The sequence below is a fragment of the Mesocricetus auratus genome, unplaced genomic scaffold (assembly GCF_017639785.1).
Source record: "Mesocricetus auratus isolate SY011 unplaced genomic scaffold, BCM_Maur_2.0 Super-Scaffold_100004, whole genome shotgun sequence".
Classification (NCBI taxonomy): Eukaryota; Metazoa; Chordata; class Mammalia; order Rodentia; family Cricetidae; genus Mesocricetus; species Mesocricetus auratus.
This window is the reverse complement of record NW_024429189.1, coordinates 114,824,666-114,839,061: the sequence shown is the minus strand read 5'-3', so window position 1 is coordinate 114,839,061 and position 14,396 is coordinate 114,824,666. Positions and strand designations below refer to the sequence as shown.

The following is a 14,396-nucleotide window of genomic DNA, read 5'->3' as shown; positions in this document are numbered from 1 at the left end:
TTGGATTGATAGGAAGACATCACAAAGTGTTGATAACTCCAAGTTTCATGCCCTTAAGGATCACCTTCCTCTCTTGGGTAAAGAGACAAAAATGTATAAAGGAACATGTCACTTAATGCCTGCTGTGATTCTGCATTGCAGAGAAGGTTACAGTGCCCTTACATACACTCCCCAGCTCAACACTGACCACTGCTGAGAAGGGCCCATTCTGTCTGCCACTGTGGAATTCAAGAACTTAAGTCAGTTGCCTGTGATAATTATATGAGTCCACAGACCATGATTTTAAATTTTAGTGTTCATGATATCAAACAAATTAGAATCTTTCTACAGAACCTGTTATAGTAAATTTAGAATTGCAGAACATTTACAAAGAAATTTATTAACACATTAAACAATTTTATTTAGAACTTCTAAAGAAACAAATTCAAGTCAGTTCTTCAATAGGTAACAAAATAATCTATTGTTTAAATTCCTTCTCATCAAGATGACTTTATTCCATAAGTTTATCAGCTGGGCAGGTTTGCTCTTACCAGTTAAAATGGTCATGTGCCAGTCACTAGTCTTTTGTTTTTGTCTGTAAACACAACTAGGATAGCCAGGTCATAACTGAATATGAGATAATTCAGCCCTGAACCTTCAAGAGCAAGTTTGAAATATTACAACTTCCTGGAACACCTTTTGGTGGCTTCAACAGCTTCTTGAAGGTGTTACCACAAGTTAGCATTGGGGAAGAACCCTTAGTTTCTATCATATGCTCTGTCTTCTTCACTCTGAACTTAAGGTACCTTCCTCTTAGAAACCAGTGTTCTCACAGCAAGCTTAGTAAGTTCAAAGCAGAATAATTCTCCCATTAAGGCGCTCTTAAAATTAATGCTTAAGAGCCGGGCGTTGGTGGCGCACGCCTTTAATCCCAGCACTCGGGAGGCAGAGGCAGGCAGATCTCTGTGAGTTCGAGGCCAGCCTAGTCTACAAAGTGAGTTCCAGGACAGCCTCCAAAGCCACAGAGAAACCCTGTCTCGAAAAACAAACAAACAAAAAAAATTAATGCTTAAGGGTCACAGGTGGCCAAAGGTCACATATCCAAGGCCCTACAACCATATCAGGAATAGCAAATGTCACAAAATGCATTTCCTGTAGTGAAGTTTGTTGAGCAATAATTAAATTCATGAGAAAGCCAAAGGAACATTTGAGACGTTTCTGGTTCTTTCTCCACTTGTTAAGGCATAGAAATTGAACAAGCCAAGGCTTCTGGTACCCTCTAGATTAGTGGTTCTCAACCTTCCTAATGCTGAGACCCTTTAATACAGTTCCTCATGTTTTGGTGACCACCAACCCTAAAGTTAACTTTTGCTGCTACTTAAACAACAGTAATTATGCTATTCTGAATTGTAATGTAAATATAATATGCAAACCCATGGAAGGGTCCTTTGACCCTCAAAGGAGTCACTACCCAGTTTGAAAACCACTGCTCTAGATTCTTACATGCTTCTAAAGAAGTGAATTTGTAACAAGTACTAGTCTGTGTCACCTTGCACTGTGGAAATGGTGCCTTGGGGACTCTGAACATTATAGAAAGTCTGGCAGAAGTACTTGAGATTTGTCAGGCTCACTCAACATGCTGGTTGTGAAAATGTGACTAGTCAAAACGCTCTGATGCCTCCTCTTTATTTCTCACACCTCTGCAAACGAGACAACTGTTTTGCTAGATTCTTTGGTAGGACAGCTTCGATTTAATCTGATTTAGGGAATGAAGTTGAACAGCCACATCTCATCCCAGATTGGATTTTATGACAGACTCCCTGCCTGCACACATGGTGAGGTACTACACTGAAAATATTCAGAGGTACTACACTGAAAATATTCAATCTGTCATTCCTTTTTGTGCATACAAATAGGGGATTGGGGAGGAACAAAAGCAATCTTCAGTTCCATCTTAGTGTCCCCAGAACAATCTTATTTGCTTTCATCTCAGTAAGGAAGAAACAGCTGAAATACAGCCCAGTTTTACTTTAACTTTGTAGGAAAATTCCCTAAAAGGATCAGAGTGAAGTAAATATACATGGAAGTATAAGGCAGGGCGAGACCAAGAGACTGCGGACAGCACTTTCCTAAGTTGGGTCAAGGCTGTGTACTCTGTGATTAAGACAAGCAGTGGTTTAGACATCAAGAGAATCAAGCATAAGTGTGATTGGCATGTACAGCTACGCCAGGGCTAAGTGAGTTGTGCTAACTGCCATGTTTGTTGATGAAATATAGCTGAGATCATGCAGATCAAAATGTTTATGGAAAAGCTTTAAGTGTGAAACGGACGTGCAAGGTCACGGAAGTTTGGGGAAATATTCAAGGCCAGTCTTGCCTGTATCTTCCCACAGACAACTTTTTTCTCAGCCCCTGGCATCACCCAGAATACAGCAATCACACAGACTGCTCAGCACACAGCTTGAAGCTCTCACTCCATGTTGGTCAATGAGGGAAGGTGTGCAGTCATTGAGCCTGGCTGTGGAGTCAGCTCACCAAGCTCACTGATGCTGGTGGTGAGCAGAGCATCCTGAGACACCACTGCTTTGCAAGCAGTGTCTGTAGAACTATTCTCCTGCATGGCAGGCACATTGCTTTGTACTTCCAATAGGTTGTTAAAATGGCTATTTTCACCAAAAGATAGCAATCTATCTGAAAATTTGGGCGATGCATATTCATCATCGGGTTGTTCTGTCTGTCCTTCATCATTCTTCGGTGAGCCATCAACAATGACAAGGAAAGACTTCCACGGTGTATTCTTATCATGTATCTAAAAATAAAACAAAGTCACTACATGTGTCTCAAAGTCTCCCAATTTACAAACACTAATAACACACCCATCTTTTAAAACAACATGTTCTCTTCAGGGCCTGGCACTGTGGTACATGCCCATTTAATAAAAGCAAAAACAAAACAAAACCATAATCCCAGCATATGGGTGACATAGGTCAATGCAATATGGAATATAATATATTTATTCACATACAAGATAAGAGGACGGAAAGCGTGACAGCTTCCAGAGGAGAAGAGAAGAGGGATTCGTTTCTCTTTCACTTCCTTTTATCTTCACCTGTGCTAAATTTCCTTATCCCCGCCTTAGGGCGGATAGCTTTGTGGGGCTCACCCCTACAATTCCCCTTTCAGTCTAAATAGATTCAAATTTGATCAAACTCAAACATATACAACATATATACATAGAGGGTGATAAGTAAGTTATAATCTACTTATATCCTAAGCTAAACATATCTATCCCATCTAAATTCTAAACTTATCTGAAAGGGATGCCCAAGTCTGAACACCTCCTTACAATCCCAACCCTAAAATAATTGAAAACTAATACTAACATATGAGAGGCAGAGATAGGAGGGTTATGTATGGGTCCAAGGTCAGTCTGGACTACAGAGCTAGACTGTCTCTCGATCAAAAAGTAAATGTTAAATGAAACAAAAGTTCTCCCTGACTTTTAAATCTGTTTTCTAGTGAGCCTCCCCTGAACTAATTACCAAATAAATGCTTTGTACAGCAACCACTGCACAAAAGTGTTTGGCACAGATCTGGCGGTAAGGAGCCTTAGCCCTTCACCTTATTACCTGGATGTCACTGCAGGACACCTAAGGAGAGAACCTGTTACCACCTCTGACCCTCTGGACTGGAATAATGACACATATTCAGGGTTAGCAATCTACAGACCAGAAGGGCTTTGTTTTTAAACAGCCCACCCATCACTTACTGAGGTGTGCCTCCGGAGAGTGGACTTGTCAGTAAATGTCCGTCCGCATGCATTGCACATGAAGGGTTTCTCTCCCGTGTGGATGCGATGGTGGCGCTGGAGGGCATTCACCTGGGTAAACTGCTTCCCACACTGGTCACAACAATAAGGCCGCTCTCCTGAACACAGGAAGAGAAGGAAACTACCCAATGACTTCTTCTGTCCACTTTATTTAACTGTGGATACACATCTGCGTACCCTGGATAATCTGAGCACTCCCCAAAAGGGGAAGCTATTTTCAGTGACTCACGTAAGGCACCTGGCAGAGGTGCCAATATACAATAACCAAGAACTTACGATTGTACCAAAAATAGGTCAATTTTGTGCAGGCAGCTGACACTATCTGTGAAATACAAACTTACTATCCATAGTAATATACTGTTCTAGTAACAAATGCATGTTTGTGTGCATGTGTGTACACTAACACCCATTCTTTATCCTCGTTTATATCTGAAAGACGTGGATTCATACAAACATACATATTCAAGCTGTCATTCCACAGGAAGTTATGTGCCTTTCAATAAATACCCTATGCTGCCAACAGACTGTCCCCCATTTGCATACTAAAGTCTTCTCACTTTTCACTTGATCAAAACCAGAAACTGTGTCTACAAGGTGGTTCAGTGAGTTAAAGTACCTGCTACCTGGGTTCAATCTCCAGGACCCACATGGTAAAAGGCAAGAACCAACTGCCACAAATTGTCCTCTGACCTCCACATGTGTCAGGGTACTCAGTGAACCACAGACATACATTCACAAAATAAACTTAACTAAAACAAACAACAACAACAACAAAAAACCCAGAACTACAAACTCAAAAGAATAAAAACTAGGTTGGAAGCCAAGTCAGTAACCCTAGTACTTAAGGGGTGGAGAAAGATTGGAAACTGAAGGCCACTCTGGGCTATACAGCAAGTTCAAGGGCTATAAGAAAATCTACCTCAAAAATAGGGTTTTCTAACTAATGTAGTGGCACAGCATTCATATAGATGTGCAAAGCTCTATGTTCAATCAGAAACCCTGGAGGGGCTGAAAAGGTTTAAAAATACTATCATATGTAATTATACTTTAACTTCAAAACATTACTTTGCTCAGTTTTGAAGGCTGTGGAATCTTTATGGGACTGGCTATTTCCTTGCTGGCTGGAAGCAGGTTAGCCCCCTCTAGTCTACACAATGTGAGGAACCTCCCTAGGTTCCTGCTGTCATGAACCTGACCATGGTGTTCCCGCCACAAGAGAATGAACCCTGGGTAACTCTAAGCCACTATCAGTCCTCCTAAGGAAGCTGTTACAGGCACAGGAGCACCAAAGCAACATTCTCAGCATGACTTTCTAATAAATCTAAAACTTGTGAACTGTTTTCCTTGCCAGACTGAACTCTTTTCTGGTACTATGCAGGCATCCATACCTGTGTGGATTTTAGCATGCTGGTAAAGGGAATTCCGCTGGGCAAAGGTCCGCAAGCACACTTCACATTTAAAGGGTTTAGATCCAGTGTGGATTCTATTATGGTGTTTCAAGTACTCCTTAGAAGCAAAACTCTTGCCACATGTCTCACACATAAAAGGCCTTTCACCTACATGGAAAGATGAGACAAAAGTAGAAACAACAGTCATTAAAAACACCTGGAAAAACCGCTCTTCTCTCTACACCTTGGCAAGCAGCATCAGATAATTTCTAATCAAACAACAAATACTACTTGCTACTTGCTAAAAGTGAATATTCAGGGAAATCCAAACAGCAATTCACTGGACTAGAATAAATGATAACTGTTCAGCCAGCTCAAATTTAATAAATTTAGTTACTGAAAACAGAAAAATTTCACAACTTTTGGGGATTTGTTGAATTATTTTCAACAAGTGTTTCTGCAGCTCTTTATCAGAATAAAAGTCCCAAGCAATGGATTACCAAGTGGCTTCTAGGCTAGCGACACCAGTCAAGTTGACTGCAAGACAATTTCAATAACACCTCATTTTTTGTCATTTTAAGTTCTTTGTTTATTCTCCCAACTCACTCATACAGTCAAGTGGTGTGCTCCTGATTTCACAGCATTAAAGCATTGTCTTTCATAAAATTTTAATACATTAACAGTCATATGCAATGACCAAGTCGAGTTAAATCTGTGATGTGACAATGACTCCCTCACAGCCTCCATGGGTGTTCTGCATTCCAGTAACACACAGTCCACTCCTCATCTGTCAGGACTGTACTTGAACCTGAGGCCTGTGGGAGTGCTTAGGAAAGTGTAAGCAAAGGAAGAGCTGGGTGAGTGAGTACAGTACACAGTGATGGACTAGGTTCTGTGTTCTGTACAGGTTACATCCAAATTTTCAACCACAGGAATGCAATGCTGAACCAGAATAAAGCCAGCTTCAACTGTCCCTCTCAAGGGAAACTACCACAAAGATTTATAGAAAGAGATGATATCTCTTAGTAGGATTATTTATCACATATGTATTTGTTCTTGGCCCTGCCCAGGTTTTCAACAGCAGGCACTGACCATGCTCAACTGCTCATTGTTCTAGTCAACACTCAAGCACAGATGTGGCCATATAATTCAAGAGTTGTTCCTCTGAGGCCATGTCATGAGCTGGGACATGGATTTCCAGCCTACTGAAACATGTCCTTGTAGTTGGCCCATCACATTACTAAACACAGCAAGAAGAGAGCTGACAACACAGCTTTTCTCAGGCTTTGGATATTTTCTTTAGGACAGCCTCTTGGAAATGGACTTAAGAGTTGCAATAGGAACTGTTTCATATATCTAGATGTCTAAGACCTGTGTGCCCCATTGTAGCACCTCGTGGCACACACCATGGCATATGTACAGCAGCATTGCAGGCAGCAGGTATATCCGATCCTTCCTCACTCGATGGAAAAGCTTTGTAACCTGCACTGCTGTGGCGGATGCCAGCTTCTAATAAGCAACTGCAGTTTCCTTCTAAAGCTAGGAAAGACAGTCAATCACAAGAGCGTGGTATTTACCTGTGTGGCACCTTTTATGATAAATCAGCATGTGGTTCTGAGTGAATCTTGCACCACACTCATCACAGACAAAAGGTCTTTCCCCTGTATGAATTCTGAAAGTACAACATTCAGATGATAACTCAGGGTATATTTCAAAGGTCACTTTGTAATACAATTTCCAATTTCCTCTGTATTGTGCAAAAACCATTTCCTCCAAGAGAGCTCAGAAAAATGACTGATGGGACAGATCAAGAGTTCACCATATGCTGGGGGCTGGTGGCCCACACCTTTAAACCCAGCACTTGGTAGGCAGACACAGCTGAACCTGATTTTGAGACCAGGCTGGTCTATAGAGCAAGTTCCAGGATAGCTAGGGCTATACAGGAAAACCCCATCTTGAAAAAAACAAACAAGAAAAGTTTACCATACATCCCAACACAAATGGAGTTTCTGTTCAAGACCCAAGGACTGTTATCTCCACTTTGGTGCACAAACCACAGGAGAACCACTGGGCAGCTCCTACACTTCTCCTAGGCCTTATTTATGCTGTAAAGCACTGGAAGGCAGAGAGTATGCCTTTGCATATTTTCCTGTTAAAGAGTATCACTTAACATTTGAAGCTCCCTCATCTGGAATAACCTTAGGAACTACTGCTGACAATGTACCATATGACCAAACATTTTACCATCAAGTTCTAACATATGACCAGTCTAAAGAGAAAAATCTGCTGAGAACCACACAGGGGTATTTCAATTTCAACCAGCATTGTGTAGCAATCAGCCATGATCTGCTGAGTCCACGAAGTACTTTGAACTCAGGCAAACTGAAAGATGACAGCCACCATGTTCCTCCCGACAGTCTGTTCTAGGTTGGAAGCAAAGGCAGAGTACAGTAGAAAATCCAACTGCTTAACTGGAATGAGAACATATATACTTAAAACTATACAGTGGCACATGCCTTTGATCGCAGCACTTGGGGGAGGCAAGGGCAGGCCTATCTCTGAAAATCCAAAGCAAACACAGTCTACATAGTCAAGTTCAGACCAACAAGGACTACACAGTAAGACACTGTCTGAAAAAGTGGTTCCCAACTCCCAACCTTCCTAATGCTGTGAATCCTTTAATACAGCTCCTTATATTGTGGTGACCCATAACCATAAAATTATATTCATTGCTACTTCATGACTGTAATTTTGCTACTGTTATGAACTGTATTGTAAATATCTGATATGCAGGCTATCTGATGTGACCTCTGTGGAAGGGTCATTGGACAACCCCCATAGGGCTTGCAATTCACAGGGTGAGAGCTGCTGGTCTAAAACAACAACAAAGAAAAAAAGATAAGGAAACTTAGATTAAGAACTCACTATCCACCTACAGTCTGAAAACATAGAAAGCATTACTCAGCAGCTGGAGAGATGGCTCAGCAGTTAAGAGCACTTGCTGCTCTGGCAGAAAACCAACACTGGTTCAGTTCCCAGCACACACATGTGGCTCATGACCATTGGTTACTTCAGTTTCAAGGGATCTGACATTTGCCATATGATCTCTGAGTGCACCAGGCAGTTACATGGTACACATATGTACATGCAGGCAAAAGACTATACATGAAATAAAAATAAATACATCTTTTTAAAAATTAAAGTGTTGTCCGATTCTTAGATCCTAATTCTTAGACATCAACCAATGAATGGCACTTTCCAAGCCCTAAGGACTAAAAGACCACTAGAGAAGCATCCTACAATACTACGTGTCATCTGACTGGACTTCAGTGGAACTGAGTGAAGAAAAGGCCCAGTTCTTATTTCAGTACAGAGCACCTTGAGACCTCAAGCCACCTGGAGACCAGGCACACAGCACCCAGAGTTCTGGATGGCTCTGTTGTGCCCTGGCCTCTATGCTTGGGAGGAATGGCCAAATGAGAAGTTGAAGAACCATTTCCCAGACCTCCACACCTCCAAAGAGGATCCAAAATTGCCTCAATTGCCCAAGTCCTAGACAGCACCAGGGAGGAAATGCAGGTCTACAGACACAGACATGCTGGTCCAAGTACTAAAGCCATCTCCAACCACCAGTGCACTTCAGCACTTGGGAACCCAAGTCCCTGCATGCAGGCCAGCCCTGCTCCACATAGCAATGTTCCCAGGCAGCCGCACCTCATGTGGGTCTTGAGTGCTGAGGGCTGGGAGAACTTAGCTTCACACTTGGTGCAGCCATAGGGCCTGTCGCCGGTGTGTGTGCGCTCATGCATCCGCAGAGAAGTCTTGGAGCTCAGGCCCTTGCCACACTGGCCGCATCGGTGCCGCTCGCCACCACCCTCATGCACCTGCAGCACGTGCCGTTTCACGTCCTTCTTACGCTTGAATGTCTTTGCACACATCTCACACGGGAAGTGGCGCTCGCTGCTGTGCACGTGGCGCTGGTGGCTTTTCAGGTTGCAGCGATTGGCGAAGGTCTGGCCACAGGTGTCGCATCGGTACACTACCTCCGTGGCCACACCATGGTGGTGCCTGATATGTTTCAGATAACTCTTCTCATACAGGAAGGTCTTCTCACACACTGTGCACTGGAAGTTACTCCTCTTCTCTCCATCCTTCCCTTCTTCCTCTTCCTTCTCGCCCTCCACTTTCTGCTGGCTTTCCTCCAGTTTCACGTCACTAGGGCAAGCCTCACTTTTGGAAGCTGGCTCTGTCTCCATCCTTTCAGTGTCTGGGCTTTGGCTCTGGGGACACCTGTCATTCTCTGCAGCTTCCTCTGCGCTCTTCTGCTGTTCTCGGAGCCTTCGTGTATATTTCTTTTTAGGGATTTCCACAAACACCTTCCTTCCAGCCAGCCTCCCACTAGGTCTTCTGATTTTAGGGTAGGGAGGCTTAGCCACATCTTTCTTCTTGTCCAGTTTCTCCTTGCACTTCCTGGATGGCATTTCTGGCAATAGGTCATTATCAAATCTCTCTATTGGATAGTCAGAGGTATCTACAAGGCCACTGGAGTGAGCCTCCTCCCCTGGTACGCTCGTTTTGGAGCTGGGGGTCACACTCACCTGGGGGCCACTGCTGGCCTCCACCTCCTGAGACTCAGAGAAATTCTGCGATTCCAAAAGGACTGACTGCAGCATCTGCTTCTTCAGCTGAAAGCATGTTTCGGACAGGTCCAAACACTTTAGCTTTTCAGCCACTTCTAGCATCCGCTGCACCCGACCTTCCTCTACCTGCACCCTGGCAGTATAGACAAACTCCAGAAAGGAAGCAAAGTCAACAACCTGAACTTCATTTAAACAGACATTAGTCCTGGTACCATCTACACTCTTCTCATTCAGGAAGACTTCCTTAAAAAACTTGCTAGTGGCTGCCAGCACTGCTTTATGGGCCATGAAGTCTTCACAGACACCCTGATACTTTACACTGACTGTGACGTCACAAAGATGGCCCAGAAGTCGGAGCTCATGCATCTCATGAAGAAGGTTCAATGGTGAAGATTTGGATTCCAGCAAAACTGTGCCACTTTCCATCTTCCTTCTAAAAACAGCTTTGAAAACAAAAACAAGAATCAATAAACTCATGCATGAATAATCCCTGAAGAAAAGGGACTTGAAATTATGAGGGTAGATTAGTTCTTGAGAAGACAAAAGGTACCTACCAAACCCAACTTTTCTCATTGAAAGATTCAAATCACAGCTGGATGTGGTAGCATGATCTATAACCCCAGGTACAACCCAGCATTTAGAAAGCAGAGACGGGAAGAGAAGGTGTGCAAAACCAATCTCAGCTACACAGCAATTTTGAGGCCAGCCCGAACTATATGAGAACCTATCTTAAAACAACGAAAGCAAGCAAACAAACAAAACAGATAGACAGGGCTGGAGAGATGGCTCAGCAGTTAAGAGCACATACTGATCTTGCAGGGGACCCAAGTTTAATTCTTAGCACCCACATTGGGTGATTCACAACTGCCTTTAACTCCAGTTCTAGGGGATCTAACTTTTCAGGCACCTGCATTCACAAACACATACCCCAACAAAGACATATGCACAATAATAAGAACAACAACAAAAACAACCTCACACACAGACACACAGAGTCAAATTACACTTCACTTCTTAGCAGTTTTCAAAAGTTTCTGAATAGCTTTCATGAGATAATATTCTCAGGAAAACAATAATGGTAAGACTTTCCCCAATGATAAGCATAAATGATTAGTTTACCTTTAGTGAAACTAAGGCAACAATTTGCTTATCCAGGTCATTTTTCTTTTTCTTTTTTCTTTTCGAGACTTTTGGAGACTGTCCTGGAACTAGCTCTTGTAGACCAGACTGGTCTCGAACTCACAAAGATCTGAGGGATGGGAGTAAAGGTGTGCACCACCACCACCCAGCTACTAATGTTTTTTTCCAGGTCACTTTCTAATCTACTCAAAGAAATATGCCAAAGATATAGGAAAATGTGTGTCTAGTTCTTTGAGCAAGAAATTGTCATTTGATAATCATTTCTACCATTGAAAACTGTTGAGCACTTCCTGGAAAAATAGTTCAAAACCCTGTCCTCTTTTACAATGTCCTTAAATACACGGTAAACTGAGTTACTCTCCTGAAATAATTCAAGTTCCATAGTGTTTACAAACTGTTTTACCTTGAGCAGGTTAGAGCCTCTCTGAACCTTTACTTCCTCCTCTTGGAAGGCCCAGCTATCCCGAGGCTTTAATTTAAGGGGCATGCAAACACTTTCAGCTGGCCTGCCATTTGCTGTCTTGTAGCGGCTTCCTACATACCCTTAATGCCACTGATGGAACCTCACCTTACACATGACAAGCTAGTAAGATAACCAGTTAACTGGCTGATGGGGTCTTGAACCTAAGCCTCATGGCCCTGTCTATGTTTAACTGAGAACAACACATGCCTCACCCCAGCCTCATCAAATGAAAGATGTTTCCCCTGCAGTTGCCATATCTCCCAGGACTCTTCTCCTGGACTCTAAAATGCTAGCCCAACTTCCTGTCTTCTGCTCTGTGGGCTCTGTCTCTATCTTCCAGGTTCATTTGGTTTCCAAGTCTCCATCATTCAGAGCACTTCTGTTGATCTCCTCCATCATTGCCTGCCCATCTCATTCAAGAGACCACTACCCACAGTACCCAGTCTCAAACACAGAAAAGACTCTCCTAGGGAGTGCGATTGTAAATTCAGCACCTGTGGAAGGACTGAAGAGGACTCTACAGGAAACACTACCTGCCTATGGAGGAAACTTAAGAGGATCTGAAGAAGTAATGGTGAGCTCTTCAGAGTCCCCATACAAGAAAAACACGCTTATATCCTATACACTTATTTCTGAGTGTATTAGGGCGCTGCATTTACCCAGACAAGGGAATGGCAATTTAAAGAACCCAAGGACTACGTTAACTTTTTGAACTAACACCTGGTAATCAGAGGTCGTAAATCCCCGAGTTCGAGCACAGTCGACATTCCTGAGATGCCATAAATCTCCAAGCTCAAACTCAGATAACAGCACTAGAAGCTGAGAAGTCAAAATGCCGTAAATCCCATTATGTACTCTCCGCCCTGCGTATAACCTTTGACTATAAAAGAAGCTTATAGCTCTTTCTCCGGGAAATCAAATATTTTCAAACTAGTTAGAAGTGTCGTTTCTTCCCTGCCCCCGGCAGTATTTTTGAATAAAGTTGCTTGTGGTTAGTAGACTTCGGTGGTCTGCTCCCCGTTAATTGCACGATTCCAGGACCCAACACCCGGTCCCAGCCTGGGGACAAAGACTACAGACCTGTCTCCACCTGATGCTCACAGGGCAACTGTGACTTCCTAACACATCGCCCTGCCCCCTGAAGGGAATTCGAGTCCTTCCAGGAGACCTGGCTTCACCACCAAGGAGACCCTGGTTAAATTTCCCCGTTTGCCTCCCACGGGGCACACACCAGTCACGTCGAGCGGCTATTTGTGGCCTGGTGACTGCTATGTTCCACTGTAACTCACTGGCATTCGGCCGCCTCTGGGTGGGCCAAGCATCCTCACCAAGGTCGCCAAGTAGCCAAGGGTCCAGACTCCTAGGCTAGGCCTCCAGGAAACGCTGCTCTCCGCATCCTGCCCACCCTTTACGGGGATCCTTGCTCTCACGCAGCGTATAAAGTACGGGTGGCTGTGGCCTCTCTGACTGCACCACCTCCGTCCTCACTGTGATCCCCCAGAGTCCCAGACGAACCAGGATCCTCCGAAGCTTCAGGGAGAACGAACTCTTGCTGCCAGGGTCCAACCCCTCGTCCCCGACTCCGGCCTCTAGAGTCGAAAGGGTCCAGTCTACCACTCTCGGCCTGGGTCACCACAGCCCGCCGTTCCAAGGCACAGCAGACAGAGGACATCCCGGAATCTAACACACTCACCTCGCAGTCGGCGGCTCCGCCGGGCCGGAACCCGGGAACAGGCCCGCAGGAACAGCGGGTCTAAGGGATCAACGGAATGGTCGCCACGAGCGCGCCCCGCCTCCTCGTGGGCCCCGCCCCCGGCAGGCAAGGAAGGCGCTGCGCGCGCACGTCCAGCTGCAGAGGCGGTTCCGGGCGTTGTGTTGCGTGGTCTTACGTGATTTGGGGCAGGGCGGACTGGCTGGTAGCTCTCGGATCGATCACCTGCCGGGAGCTAAGGCTGCGCCTGCGCAGATGACAGCAATGGGGGGGAGGGAGGGCGGCGGTGTTAGTTAGCCAAGTTGGGACAACCTGCGGCCACGTTGCTGCGGTCTTGTCCACAGCTGCTCGTTTTGCTGCTGGGAACCGAACTTTTAGTGCCTCCTGGGTGCCGCGGTGGCTCAGGTCTCTGCGTAGGGCTGCGGCCATGCTCGCTGTGGTGTGGTGGGAAGGATGGCGCACCCTTTTCTTTGCATCCTTTCGCTCTAAATCCCATCCCCTAAAATTGTGTTTGTTTGTTTGGTTTGGTTTAGGCTGACCTGGAACTAGCTCCGTTCCAGGCTGGCCTCCAACACAGGGATCTGCCTACCTCTGCCTTCTGAGTGCTGGGAGTAAACGTGTGCACCACCAATGCCTGGCCCCATCCTTTATCTTAAAACCGGATAATTTGAAAATCCTGCCTTAGATTTCCAGTTCCCGTTAAGGGGTGATCAAGCTTCATGCTTCCACCCACTGCTAAAGCTTTACAAAGTCGCCTCCATTCTGCCACCAGCCAACATGACCTCTTCCTGGTGAGAATAGAAGAGACGGTCACTCTCTCCCTTTTGGGGGCATTTAGTTTAGCGAGAGAGTGCTTTCCCCTCTCTTTGAAATGCACGTAATCCTCTAGAAAACTAACTGGACTTCTGTCTGCATATTGACCCCCATCTTTCTCTAGGTTGTGGAAGCCACCTATTTGAACTAGAAATGCCAGTCTTTGCCTTGCTCTTATTTAAACTAGCCCATGTTGCACGGAAGCGATTTAGTCCTTTGAATTAAGCCAATTACCTGAAATAAAATTTCACTTCACAAACAAGATGAAGTTAGTTCAAACTATGTGTGGGAGTGCCATCAAATTATATCTGAAGATATCTTGAAATACAAGTCTGAAAAGTTTCTGCACCCAGATAAGCCTCTTTGCCTATGCAGTAATCCAATTAAACCAAATCAAACTGAATTAGGAAAAACCCACGTTTAAAGGATACAA

The 14,396-nt window shown here is 44.5% G+C and overlaps 1 protein-coding gene across 3 annotated transcripts; it reads right to left on the bottom strand.

The window, feature by feature from the left end:
- Nucleotides 1–375: 375 nt before the first annotated feature.
- Nucleotides 376–13,283, bottom strand: Gzf1 (GDNF inducible zinc finger protein 1). 3 transcript variants are annotated; one of them, XM_040746458.1, is made up of 6 exons: nt 13,133–13,283; nt 8,911–10,269; nt 6,774–6,868; nt 5,197–5,364; nt 3,749–3,906; nt 376–2,788 (listed from the first exon to the last, which is right to left on the bottom strand). In XM_040746458.1, exons 2-6 carry the CDS (start codon nt 10,260–10,262, stop codon nt 2,450–2,452), a joined length of 2,112 nt encoding a protein of 703 aa, XP_040602392.1. In that variant the 5' UTR covers nt 10,263–10,269; nt 13,133–13,283; the 3' UTR covers nt 376–2,449. The 3 variants fall into 3 exon arrangements, with proteins under 3 accessions (XP_040602392.1, XP_040602390.1, XP_040602391.1); XM_040746456.1 differs by having other exon boundaries at nt 8,911–10,279; nt 13,133–13,282; XM_040746457.1 differs by lacking the exon at nt 13,133–13,283 and adding an exon at nt 12,768–13,075 and having other exon boundaries at nt 8,911–10,279.
- Between the last annotated feature and the right edge of the window lie 1,113 nt (nt 13,284–14,396).